Consider the following 13808-nt stretch of genomic DNA (forward strand, 5'->3'; position numbering starts at 1 on the left):
AATCTTAGAAGGAGAATGGAAAATAGTTCAACAGAGCTTGAGCTGGTTTTAGTCTTACCGCAACTCATTATTAGCTTAATCTCAAGTTCAGCCCTTAAGAGCAGTGCCTACCATAACAATGGCCTGACGTGTCCCGGCTAGCCGAGGATTGAGTTCCCCGCTCATATTTTGGTAAGTGCAGTGTGGTCACACATCATGTGAGGCCTCAGTGAAAGAACGGTTCATATTTCCGCTTTTATTAGCGGCTTGATTTGCCACAAATGAGTGTGGAGTCCGGCGCAGTGCAGTTCTTGTCCATGCGATACAGATGAGATGCTCTTTAGGCCTCATTAACAGTGTTGCAGAGCTGAGCCTTTCTGGATTGAAACTCAACGTTCCTGGACTTCGTTGTCTTGCGTTTTTTTTTCCCCCACCACCTCTCCTCTCTGTTTAACTCTGTCTCTCTCTATTTTTACAACATTAATTCTCCATTACCTCATTGAAGAAAAATGCTGCTTACGTTTATGTCCCACAAAACAATCCAAGGGTGCAGAGTTAGTCAGCAAACCATCAATTACTAAAGTAAAATCACTGTAACGCATGGACTTAAAATGGTTTATTGTTTACATAAAACAACAGCGACAGCAGTCAAATAAAAGACACCATTGTTCAATAAATAGCTACATTTATTCATAAGAATAATTATAGGTAGTGTGTTATATCTATATAAATATACTATACCTCTATATAAAGACGTTACTCGGCAACTGTAAGCTAAACACCGCTTGCGTGTACATCGCGTAATAACAAGTTCTTCCTCGTCTTGACTTGTTTGGGACAGATTGAGCGCTGTATTTTTCCTTCATGCCTCATTGTTGCGTATGTAAATATGAATGTAAAATACTGCTACAGTCAAGACACCCTTTTGGAAAAGAAGTGCACTTTAGCATACTTTTAAAAAGTGTACTTAGTAGGGAAATAATTTACCTCACTTGACCGTGAACTGAATGTAATGTTTTCAGCTATGCGCAAATAAATGAAAATGTATTAGTTAAAATGTTAATTAAATGCAATTAGATGAACTTCAGAATGTTTTTGATCCACATCTCTATGTGTAATTTTATAATTCTTTGAAATATGGTTAAAGTGGACTCTAATGTAATTGAACTACACGTTTGTAATGATGAAGTACATTCAAAATATATTCAATTTAAATGTGATATCAAACACAATACTTTACATGTGCTTTATGTCAGTCACACGTCAAAATAAGTGTTTCTTTAAAGCAGGACGAAACATTATTAAAACAATGATTTGTAGTTCATTCAAAAACTATGATATTATTACAAAGCGCACTATTTAAGTGTACTTATAGACATGAAAGTGTACTCACTTAATCTGCCTTTTATTTATATTATCTGCAAACATACCGTTTTTAACTTATACACTTATAATGCGCATTCAATATAACTAAGCATGCTTCTTTTTGCACTAAGGTCAACATGATTTTGACATTTCAGGGCCAATGTTACATCAGTCGCCTAGTACGAAACCTTACAATAACTGGCTTGACGTTTCTCACACCCTGGATTCATTTTCCAAGTCATAATGTCAACAACAACACAAAAAAAACAGGATGGTTTGAGTGCCAAAACTGAACGCCGCCGATTAACCATTGTATTAAAAACACACATTAGTGCAATTTGCCACATCAAAGGGGCCGTTCGGCTTCCTAGAGGAGAGCTGGGAAAAGGAAAGGAAGAAAAGAAACAAGGAAGAGCAGTCTTCTAAAACAAAAACGCCGGATTTGTGAGAGAGGTCGAGGGGCTTCCTGGCCCTGTGTGGTCCCGCACCGTCAGCACGAGCCTATGAGCTGTCTGGGGCCCCGGCGTGACACACACCCTGGGTTTAAAAAGCAGGGGCTGGAGGTTTGCTGGAGACACTCCTTTCCAGTCGAGGTGCACTGAAGTCTCTCCGTTTCTCCTCGTCTCGGGATGTGTTTGGTTTATAGCCGGGCCCCCAGGGTGCTGCTCCTTTTGGCCCTCCTCCTCCTCCTGAACACCAGCTGCAGCGCTGAGCCCGTGGGTAAGACACAGCGCTCCTATTGTCCACACTGCTAAAATTAGCGCTCGGTGGGTAGACAGGTAATGATGTCCACGCTCGGGCTCGTGGGTGTTTCGCATGTAGGTGTGTGGGCTGAATCTGGATCCTCAAGAGCTGGTGTTTGGGTGGCTCAGGTCTTGTCAGGGCAGGTTTGCGGTGGAGTTACTGCCTCAGACCAACACTATTTCTGAGAAGGAGAAGTTGTTTAAGGCGTCATGTTTGTTCTGGTATGCAGATGAATGGGAGAAGGAACCGGTGTACTGGAACGATCAGGCCAGGAGGACGCTTCAGACGGCCCTCACGCTGCCACTGCGAGCGCACCGCGCCAAGAACACCATCCTCTTCCTCGGCGATGGTGAGTTAGCAACACAACTTAACACAGTTGATCGGCCCATCAAACTACACTTCTTATTACAACAGTACAATTTCTAAGTAAATTATTAATGATTTTTTGGGGATTTGAAATACACTAAGCCTTCAATATCAGATTTTATATATATATATATATATATATATATATGTATATGTATTAGTGCTGGGCAACGATTGGTCGCATCCAAGTAAAAGTTTGTGTTTACATAATATATGTGTGTGTACTGTCTATAATTATTTTGTATAATTATTTTGTATATATAAATACACACACGTGCATGTATATATTTAAGAAAAAAATTGTATATACATATTTATATTTATATATAATATAAATTATGTATAAATATATATACAGTATATACTGTACATGCAAATATTTCTTAAATATATACATGCATATGTGTGCATTTATATATACAAAAATAATTGTACACACACATATAATATGTAAACACAAACTTTTATTTTGGATGCTAGTTGCCCAGCACTAATATACACACTTTAGCATAAGAAGTACAGAAATAATATACTTTAAAATAATATACTTAAGTGATGAAGAATTGAAAAAAATTAATTGCAATGAAAATGGGTTATAGTTCAAATTTATATTAAATCCAATAGTTCATTTAAAGGGTAACTCTCGCCAAAATGCAACCTAGGGTCTTTTTGTGAATCTACCCGAAGCAAACTTTTGTTTAAAAGCATAATTAGGATGGAAACGGCACTTTTAAGTTTGACCGTATTTTCGTTTTCGGTCAAATTGCCTTGTGAATGGGAGTGCTTGGGGCACGACTATGATAGCATCAAAAATGGCTATTTTTAAAACACTAAGAAGGCTCGACACAACATGAAACTCTGCTGGAAGTATCACCAGCGGCTCTACACATGAACTCCAGCATTGAGAACAGTGTTTGTGTACACAGAGTTTACTAAAAAGAAAGATTTTGAAAACTCACTGTCGCTGTTGTTGTTTCTGGTCGGCGCCATTTTGACAGTCAAAAATAGTCGATCTCCGAATGCAACGTAACATGAAGGAGAGTAACGATGGAAAGCGCCTAAAGCTTAGTTACATATAAATTCACGGATAATTTGTTGTTTTGTCGTTAGTGAAAATCAATATTGACCTTGTATTTGAAAAAAGATCTTCATATAAGAAGCAATACTAAAATTCAGAGTCAGTTCATTTGCATTCGGTGATCGACTATTTTTGACTGTCAAAATGGCGGCGGACGGAAACAACAACAGCGACAGTGAGTTGTTCAAAATCTTTCTTTTTAGTAAACAATGTTCTCAATGCTGGAGTTCATGTGTAGAGCCCCTGGTGAGACTTCCAGCACAGTTTCATGTTGTGTCGAGCCTTCTTAGTGTTTTAAAAATAGCGATTTTTGATGCTATCATAGAAGCGCCCCAAGCACTCCCATTCAAAAGGCAATTTGACCGAAAACGAAAATACGCTCAACCTTAACAGTGGCGTTTCCATCCTAATTATGCTTTTAAACGAAAGTTTGCTTCGGGTAGATTCACAAAAAGACCCTAGGTTGCATTTTGGCGAGAGTTACCCTTTAAAGGTGCACTGTGTGATTTTTAGCGGCATCTAGTGGTGAGGTTGCGAATTGCACCCAACAGAAGTTACGGTGGCCGACAGGAAGTGATGTCGTCGTCTGAGACAGCAGAGAGTAGCCAGTTCAGCAATGAGGTTTCTTTACAAAGATAAATTAAGAAATTAGGTTTACTTTATTGTTCAGTAAAACAATATGTTATTGTGAATATTATTGTTACCTGTTCATCATTGTGTCAGTGTTTTATTCGCTAACTTTAGCTAGCTTCTTTGCACGAAGAACAACATAGTGACGAAACGCGCTCTGTCGTAGTTTGTCCGTTCAGGGCCACTGTAGAAACATGTCGATGTAAGGGGACCCGCGAGTGTATAGAGAGAAATGGCTCATTCTAAGGTAATAAAAACACAACGGTTCATTATGTAAGGTCTTTATACACCACTGAAAATATAATTATGTATATTATGTTGCATTTCTGTCTACAGATCCTCCTAAATATTACACAATGCACCTTTAAGTGTGTGTTTTTTTTACTCAGTAGAGCTTAAGTACATCTTTATATGTAATTTCACAATTACTTTGAAAAATAGTTCTGACAAGCATTTATGGCAAACTAAAATATACTTTAATGTCATTTCAATTGAAACTTGTGTCATATATTTACACATATTAGTAATAGTTTCACATTTGTAATGAGGAAGATGCAATTAAGTACATTTAAAATATATTAGCTTTATATGTGATATTGAATAATACTGTTGAAATGATAATCAAATATTTTACATGTGCTTTAGTATGTTAATCAACACATCAAAATAGAGTACACTTTAAAGCATGTTAAAGATTATTAAAGTCCCCCTGTGGTGAAAATCAAGCTTTTAATGTTGTTTATATGTCTATGTGGTGTTTTTAATGTGCTTTAAGACAAACCATGTGTAAGTTCATAAGTCGACACCATTGCTGAGTATTTCCTCCTTAAAACCGCAGTGAACCAAAGACAGTCTCAAAAACACGCTTTGAAATCGCTGGTGTTTCTGATGTCACAAACTACCTTGTAACCAATCAGATCAACGTGTGCTTGTCAACCAGTGGATCTCTGAGCTGAGTGAGTGAGTGGAGGCGGGGCGCATTTGCATATTCATAGAACCGCGCATACTAAATGAGGCAAGGGTGTCGAGTTGCATTCAAGCTATTTTAAGGCATAAATATTTTTTTTTCAAGGAAAAACTATTAAATGTGTCATTTTGGTGATCAAAGATGAGTTTTAAGGGATAAAATGTTTGACTTGAGGGGGACTTAATTTTTATTTATTTTTATTGTACTAAGTGTGTTAAAAACATTCATGAAAGTATACTCTCTTTAAGAGCACCTAAGTGGCCTTTTATTTAATCAATATTATATTATCTGCAAGTATAGTCTTTTTAAATATACTTCTAAGCAGTGTTTGGAAAAGTTACTTTTAAAAGTAATGCATTACAATATTGCGTTACTACCTTAAAAAAGTAACTAACTGTGTTACTTTTTATGGAAATTAATATGTTGCGTTATTTTTGTGTTACCTTTTCTCTCTTGGGCTGGGCTTGCTTGTTAGTTTTTTAATAACAAAAAGTTATATTTTTGGCAAATGTAAAGGCTCATTCGCACCAAAAGTGAAATGAATAAGCCTCAGGCTGAAGGAAAGGCAAATCCACACCTGTACAGTAGAGGGCGCCGCTCAAACAAACCTTTCAGCTGTGCTGCCATTCTGGACTGAAGAAGAAGAAAGATCAACAGTAAAAACAACAAAAATAAACAAATGTGATGTTTACATGTAGTAATTTCGTAGTCATTGGTTAATAAAGTGAGATTAAATACATAAAGCATATCTGTGTTATTTAACATAGAATATTACACAAATCTGCAATAATTACGAGTTTGCATTTCACTGGTTTCCTTCATTTTGAGGAATACTGAATGTGTTTTGTGCAAGTGAGATGAGTAAATGTTCACATTTAGTCTAGATCTACAGTTACATCATGTTCACACACAACAACTCTGCACTTACTCACGATTCCTCTCAACATGAGGACAGGAGAGCGGTCAGTCAATACATGGGGAAACAAAATAACCTGCATACTTATCTATAAAAGTTAGTATTTTAAAAGTAATGCGTTACTTTACAAGTTACTTGAAAAAAGTAATCCGATTACATAACTTGCGGTACTTAGCGCGCTTCTAAAATTGTGAAGTACACTACACTAAGGGTTTATAACTGCTTTATCTGTATGACAAGTTTTACACTGCTCTCTTGAATACTTGATTCATTGACACGTATGTTTTATTTGGTAAGTAACTGCATAATAAGTGTGATAATGTGCACCTGTTGGGGTTTGTTTTGCGATAATAATTGGTTGACTGTGTATTACGCGCATACCTGTTACTTCTCACCCCATATTTTACTGTAGAGTTTATGAATGGTTTTGGGCTCAGGGTCAAGCTGTGATATTATGTGTGACAGCAGACTGTGTGTGTGTTCATCCTTCAGGGATGGGTGTGTCCACGGTCTCAGCCGCCCGTATACTGCGAGGTCAGATGGACGGACGCTCAGGGGAGGAGACTGTTTTGGCCATGGATACGTTTCCATATGTCGCCCTGTCAAAGGTCTAAAGATTCTCATTTCCCACACTGTGTTAATCAGCCGAAGTGATCATTAGTAACAAGAGTTACTTGTAGTAACAATTAGTTATGCAAGACAAAGCCATGTTTTGGTTATGATTGCATTTTTCATTTTCCATATTGAGATTCTTGGTTATCGTAAAAAAAATATAAACACCACCTTTAATAGCAAACAAAGTATAAAAAAAATAAAAAATCCTGAGGAATTCAGATAGTACTGCAACCTGTGCCCCTGAAAACACACATGAGGGAGAGGGAATGATGGACTGAGGAGATTTGTTTATCTAGTTATGAACTGCAGTCTGTTTTTAATGCTATAATAATTCAAAGTTATGTGATGTGTTTCCAAAACAGACGTATAGTGTTGACAAGCAGGTGGCGGACAGTGCCAGCACGGCGACGGCGTATCACTGCGGTGTGAAGGCCAATGCCAAGACGGTGGGCTTGAGTGCCAAAGCCGTGGCCTATGAGTGCAACACAACATTTGGCAATGAGGTTTTCTCAGTGTTGCATCGTGCCAAAACACAAGGTAAGCTATTTTCCATTTAGCCTCACTATCACAATGTTGTTGGTTGTTCTTAAAGGGATAGTTCACCCAAAAATAGTGCACAAGTCATTTTGGACTGTTTTGTCTTGTCTTGTCTTGTATTTTATCACTTAAAACTCATCTTTGATCACCAAAATTACATATTTAAAGGTTTTTTTTTTTTCTGTGAATTTTTTATTTATTCATGCCTTAAAGGCGCTCTAAGCGATGTTGGGTGACGTCACTTCTTGTTGACGTTCAAAGTGTTGTCAAACAAAACGGAGGCTAGCTCGACCCTCCCTCCTCCTCATCCCGTCCCCTCCCCCTCTCTTTCGTGCTTCCTGAAATAGTCATGAACCATTTAGGACAGGGATGGGCAACTTCGGTCCTGGAGGGCCACTGTCCTACAGAGTTTAGCTTCAACCCTAATCAAACACACCTGAACAAGCTAATCAAGGTCCTCAGGATTACTAGAAAATTACAGGCAGGTGATTTTTTTCAGGGTTGGAGGTAAACTCTGTAGGACAGTGGCCCTCCAGGACCGAAGTTGCCCATCCCTGATTTAGGAATACCAAACTGGATTTGCCCACCTGTCCATCAAAAACAGAGCCACCTGAATGTCGGATTGGAAGCCCTTCTGTCGGTGGAGTTCTCGCCACCTTTTGAACGCTTTTTTCGATGTAAATTTGGGACTTCGCGCGTTCCTTCTCCTTTTCCCTATTCTTTGTTATTTGTTCATTGGAACGTCGTCTCTTTGGTCATGTGTCGGCCATATCAAAATTCTCAAGAATATAAATTTTTTAACGTTAGTCGTTGTCTAGGACATCCTAACTTCCCTCTTCATGCTTCTCTCTCCTCCACCCCCCCCTTCATGTGCACGCGCACTAACCCCCCAACCCCCACCCCCAAATCATTCTTGTCTGTGATTGGCTGGAACACTGTTTGTTATGTTTCGTGGTCCAGGCTGGGCCAGTTTGTTTTTCTTGCCGTTTGTGGAGCCTGGGCTGTCTACAGAGATCACGTTTTTTTTACAGTGTGTTCAGGGGACAGGCGGCTAGCGGATAGTGAGGAGATGTTTGCTGTATGTGACAAAAAAAATGTTTGGCCTAAAAAACGCATGACATCGCTTAGTGCACCTTTAAAATAGCTTGAATGTAACTATACACCCTTGCCACAAACTCTTAAAAATGAAGGTTCCAAGAAGGGGTCCTAGATGCCCTAGAACAGGGGTGTCAAGCTCAGTTCCTGGAGGGCCACAACCCTGCAGAGTTTAGCTTCAACCCTAATTAAACACACCTGATCCAGCTAATCAAGGTCTTCAGGATTACTAGACACTTCCAGGCAGGTGTTTTTGGAGCTGGTTGGAGCTAAACTCTGCAGGACAGTGGCCCTCCAGGAACTGAGTTTGACACCCCTGCCCTAGAAGAACCATTTTTGGTTCCCCAAAAGCAACTTTCAGTGAAAACTTCTTAAAATAACCTTTTTCTTTTTCTTAGTGTGAAGAACATTTTAATAATCTAAAGAACCTTTTGTGGAATGGAAAGGTTCCAGGGATAATAAAAGTTCTTAATTTTGAACTATCCCAGACTGCAACATAGTGTCGGCTCAGATCCGGCCCACATCTGATACATGTGGATTACAGGCGTACCAGATGCGGGCCGGATCTGGGCGACACTATGTTGCAGTCTGGGATAGATGGCAATTTAGTGCAGATTGCCTTACTCATGCGGGATGTGATGGTGTGTGGTTGTGTGTATATCAAGGAAAGTCTGTGGGCATTGTGACCACCACCAGAGTCCAGCACGCTTCACCCGCCGCGGCCTACGCCCACTCCGTGAGCCGCAGCTGGTACAGCGACGCAGACGTGCCCTCCTCCGCCCGCCGCCAGGGCTGCTCCGACATCGCCACGCAGCTCGTGACCAACACCGACATTGATGTGAGCCCCAATGTTTCATGTTAGCTTGTTTTGAGCTTGTAGCATAGCTAGCAATCAGTAGCTTGACTGTTGTTTAACTACTTCGAATTATCATTAGCTTGCAGCTTGGCAACCTAAAGGTTCAAAGGAGCTTTTTTCAACAATCTAGTGACTTAAATACACAATGGGATCATTTAAATACCAAATGCATCAGTGAAATAACTAAACGTCATTAGTAGATGTCATTTATTTGTCTCTGTTGTAGGTAATTCTTGGCGGTGGCCGCATGTACATGACACCCAAGGGTACGCCTGATCCAGAATACCCCTCTTCATCGTCTCGCAAAGGGGATCGCAAAGACAAAAGGAACCTCATTGACGTTTGGCTAAATGCTCGTAAGGTATCGCCAAGAAATCGATTCATCCCAGCACAACTTGTGATTGTAAACCCCTGCTACAATCTTTATCTGTTTTGTTTGTAAGGGAAGGAACGCCCAGTATGTTTGGAACAGAGAGCAGCTTAATGCGGTGGACGTTAAAACAACAGACTGCCTGATGGGTAATGCACCAGTTCACAAGGATTCAGCGTTGTCAGTCTGCCACGAAGATATTCTCATTGATTTTTCTCATTTAGGTCTGTTTGAACCCAAAGACATGAGATTTGAAGTGTTTAGGAATCGCACCCGTGACCCCTCTATTGTGGACATGACAGAGAAAGCCATTCAGATCCTCAGCAAGAATCCTAAAGGGTTTTTTCTCTTTGTGGAAGATGAGTATTTATCACTTGCTTGTGGTGTTACTGCTTTATCAAGATATCCTGCTAACAGTGAAACACATCTCCATTTGTGTTTTACGAGGTAGAATAGACCATGGACACCATGACGGGGTTGCCAAGCTTGCTCTGACTGAAACCATCATGTTTGACCGGGCGATTCAGAGAGCGTCTGAGCTGACCAGCGAATCGGACACTCTCACTGTTGTCACTGCAGATCATTCCCACGTCTTCACTTTTGGTGGAAACACTCCCCGAGGGAACCCTATTTTTGGTAGCTTGCTTCCTGTCTTTGCATTCAAATAATGACAATGTTTAGAAAGGTATACTAAACATGACCTATTAATTTTGTCAAAAGATCCTCCCTATATTTCGCTTTCTTTGTGCTTTCAGCCTTTGGTTAGCAAGCTAACTGATTAACCTACTAGCTTAGCATATTCATATTTAGCATTATTAGTGGATTTTATGGTACTATATTATATTTAGGCAGTAGTTATAATCCATTAATTCACTTTTTGAGCATAAACCTGAATTTCCAACTTAAACTGTCATACATCTTGAATGCTTTGGAGCACAGACTTCAGTTTGGCCTCTTTTTAAAGATGAAACTTGGCAGGAGAAAAATAGTTTAAAAAAGTTAACTTAAAAACATTATAGAATTTTACTTTTATTGTTATAAAAAATGCATAAAAATACTAGTTTTAATTTTTATGTGAAATTATTTTATATGAAATTTTATATGAAATTTCCAAAACATGTTCCAAAACTGTGATAAAATAAAAGCCATAAATCTAAACAAGTTGTGTTCCAAATTTGAGGTTGATATCTCAAAAAATGTCACAGTCACAGTACCAAACATTTCCACTAGATGAAATTTGTTTCATATTTTCAATGCAGTAATTTTTGACCACAATGAGTTCAAGTGACTATTTTTGTGTGTGTGTGTGTTCACATAGCAAGTGCCAGAACCCTTACCAAGTTTTGTACCATTCCGATTGAGTTTTTTTTTTTTTTTTTTTTTAAACCAATGCGTCAAATTTTTCCAAAGAGCACTAGAGGGTTAAATACATGTCATACAAGTTTCAGTAGAAATTAGACATTAGGTTTGAGTTCAGGTTTGACCCAAGGGGCTTCTTGCACTTTTTTTACTTGTTATTTGTCTTTCAGGCCTGGCACCCAAGAAGGCTGAGGATAGTCTTCCATTCACTAGTATCTTGTATGCTAACGGACCAGGATACAGTCAGGTGAACGGAACAAGAGGAAACGTTTCAGCAGTGGATTATTGTAAGTGTTCACATAATTTAGTACCTGTACCCTCTTAAAAATAAAGGTTGTTGATTGGCATCTTTGGTTCCATGAACTTTTATCATCCATGGAATCTTTCCATCCCACTAAGTGTTCTTTATAGTGGAAAAAGCGTCTTTAGATTGTTAAAAAGTTATTTGCAGTAAGAATTTTTTTTATTATATATATATTAAGAACCGATCACTGAAAGATTTGGAAGCTTGTTTCCACCACAGAATAAAAAAAATTACAGTTGATTGCGATTTTTTTTTTTCTCAGAATTGGGAGTCTCTTACAATTCTGAGAAAAAAAGTCAAAGTATCTCGCAATTTTTACTTTATAACTTGCAATTCTGAGGTTATATCTTGCAATTTGACCTTTATAACCCGCAATTGTGAGTTTATATTTCGCAATTTGAACTTTGTCTTGCAATTCAAACTTTATAACGTGCGATTCCGAGTTCATATCTCACAATTCAGACTTTATAACTCGCAATTGTAAGTTATATCTTGCAAGTCAGAATTGCAAGAAAGTCAGAATTGTGGGATATATGTGTTGTTAATGCCATGCCGTAATTACCGTGACATTATACTCAGAGCTGTTCACATCCTCAGACTCGGGATTATGGTTATCTATGGCAACACTATCAATGGGAGTATTAATCATAGACAGTAAAAGAAATGGACACAGCGACCCCATTGGATTCAACGGAGACAAAGTGAAGCCAATTAGAAACTCTTACTTCCTGGGGGTCCAGCGTACTGCGCAGACTCAAACTGAGCTCGATGACGTAGATGTGACGTGAGCAAACCGTCTGTCTTCTAGTAGCTGTGCCAAGATCAATCTGAATCATTACCTTCCGAAACTCGCAGAGACGGAGAGCGTGAGTAGGAGCTGTCCATGATCTTGGAGCAGGAGAAACTTTTTGTAGGTGTTCTGATTCATTATTTTGTCATTTTGCCTCGACGTCCTCCCGATTGCCCGCAAGCTTCTCCTCCTGTCCATACGGTAATTTCCTACTGTGCGACAGAGAGTCACGTGGCTGTGACGCAATCGTTAGCCTACTTTTACAAAAACTGCTTCTACAGGGCCATAACGTAAGATACAAGGTAATGGAGCATTTTATACATTTTCGTGTTTCTTTAGAAATAAATAATGGACAAATGGAGTCTTTAAACGCCTCAGATGTAAAGTTATTCGCTGTCAAAGTGACGCCAAAATGAATGGGAGTCAATGGGATGCTAACAGCAGGTGGGGTTCCGCTAGCCAATGGCGGCGCCCGGGGGTACCTTCAAAATAATACAAATCCCTGCCCCCCTGGTATTAATCTCCAGCAGTCATGTGGTACAGAGGTCAGGTGGTACAGAGGTCAGGTGGTACAGAGGTCATGTGGTAAAGAGGTCATGTGGTACAGAGGTCAGGTGGTACAAGTCGGAGCTCTCAGGAAATTCCCAGTTTACAAGTTGTAAAGTTCTGCGAGGACGTGAGTGCTTTTTACAAGCCGGAATCTCGTAATTACGGTAATTTCTACATGTCTGGACGCTAAACTCTCAATTCTGAGTGAAAAGTCGCAATGAAGTCATCATTACGCTTAATTTTTTTATTCCATGACGGTAACAAGCTTCCATAGAAAGGTTCTTTGGGGAACCAAAAATGCTTCTTCTATGGCTACAAAAACATTTTTACGAGTGTATATATAAATGTATATATGCAACTATCATAGATTATCTTATTCTGCTTGTAGTTGATGAAGAGTACATGCAACAAGCTGCGGTTCCTTTAGAATCAGAGACACACGGAGGGGAAGATGTGGCTATCTACGCCAAAGGCCCGATGGCTCACCTCTTTCATGGGGTCAAGGAGCAGAATTACGTGGCCCACGCCATGGCGTACGCAGCATGCCTGGAGCCGTACACCAACTGCCCGCTGCGTCTTCATGACTCCGGTGGCTGTAGAAACACTCTCTCAGGGCTTCTTATCGCACTAACCGCTGGGTTTTGGCTTGTCGCAAGATGACAGACTCCATTACATGAGCGAATGAGGCCCCGGGACTCTTTTGGGGCTTTTTCGGAGACGTATAACCCAAATTGTTTATATTGAAGTTTGGTTCTCTGCAGATGTGCAATGCTGTGTATATAAATGTAAAAAGATTTTCTGTTTTGTTTTTTACATTTATTTTATAACCAGACTTTTTTTTTTTTTTGTATATATTGCACAATGGAAAGCTCTTTTGCACTGTGATTATAAATTTCAAACATGTGACATCAATAAACTTTCTAAAAAAGAAAACACTAGTCATTTTGTCGGTGTTATCAATTAAATAGCACTTTCATAATTGCTGTCGTATATGTTGAAAGTGATTATTACTGTACGTGCAATTCATACGGAAACAGGATTATTTTTCTTATCCCATTGGCAGATAATTTAGCTTGTTTTAAGCAAATACATACAACAATACATATTATCTAATGCCATTTTACTTATCTAGTAGTCATCTTGGTTAACAACAGTGCAGTTCAGAACCAAAAAATCAGTGCAGTTTTCAGATCAGCATTCATATCATGTCAAATTGTCATGCGTGATAAGTAGGCTACATGATCAACAGAACAAGTGACCTTTGGTCTGAGGGGAAACTATAAAGAGG

The 13808-nt window shown here is 39.2% G+C and overlaps 1 protein-coding gene across 1 annotated transcript; it reads left to right on the forward strand.

Moving 5' to 3' along the window:
- Positions 1-1973: 1973 nt before the first annotated feature.
- On the forward strand, positions 1974-13382 carry alpi.1 (alkaline phosphatase, intestinal, tandem duplicate 1; the record flags this gene model as incomplete). The annotated part of the gene is made up of 11 exons (XM_084416806.1): positions 1974-2064; positions 2318-2437; positions 6538-6653; positions 7023-7197; positions 8958-9130; positions 9375-9509; positions 9592-9667; positions 9743-9877; positions 9963-10154; positions 11048-11164; positions 12909-13382. 11 exons carry the CDS (start codon positions 1974-1976, stop codon positions 13178-13180), a joined length of 1602 nt encoding a protein of 533 aa, XP_084272932.1. The 3' UTR covers positions 13181-13382.
- Between the last annotated feature and the right edge of the window lie 426 nt (positions 13383-13808).

Source organism: Rutilus rutilus, assembly GCF_951802725.1.
Source record: "Rutilus rutilus genome assembly, chromosome: 8".
NCBI lineage: Eukaryota > Metazoa > Chordata > Actinopteri > Cypriniformes > Leuciscidae > Rutilus > Rutilus rutilus.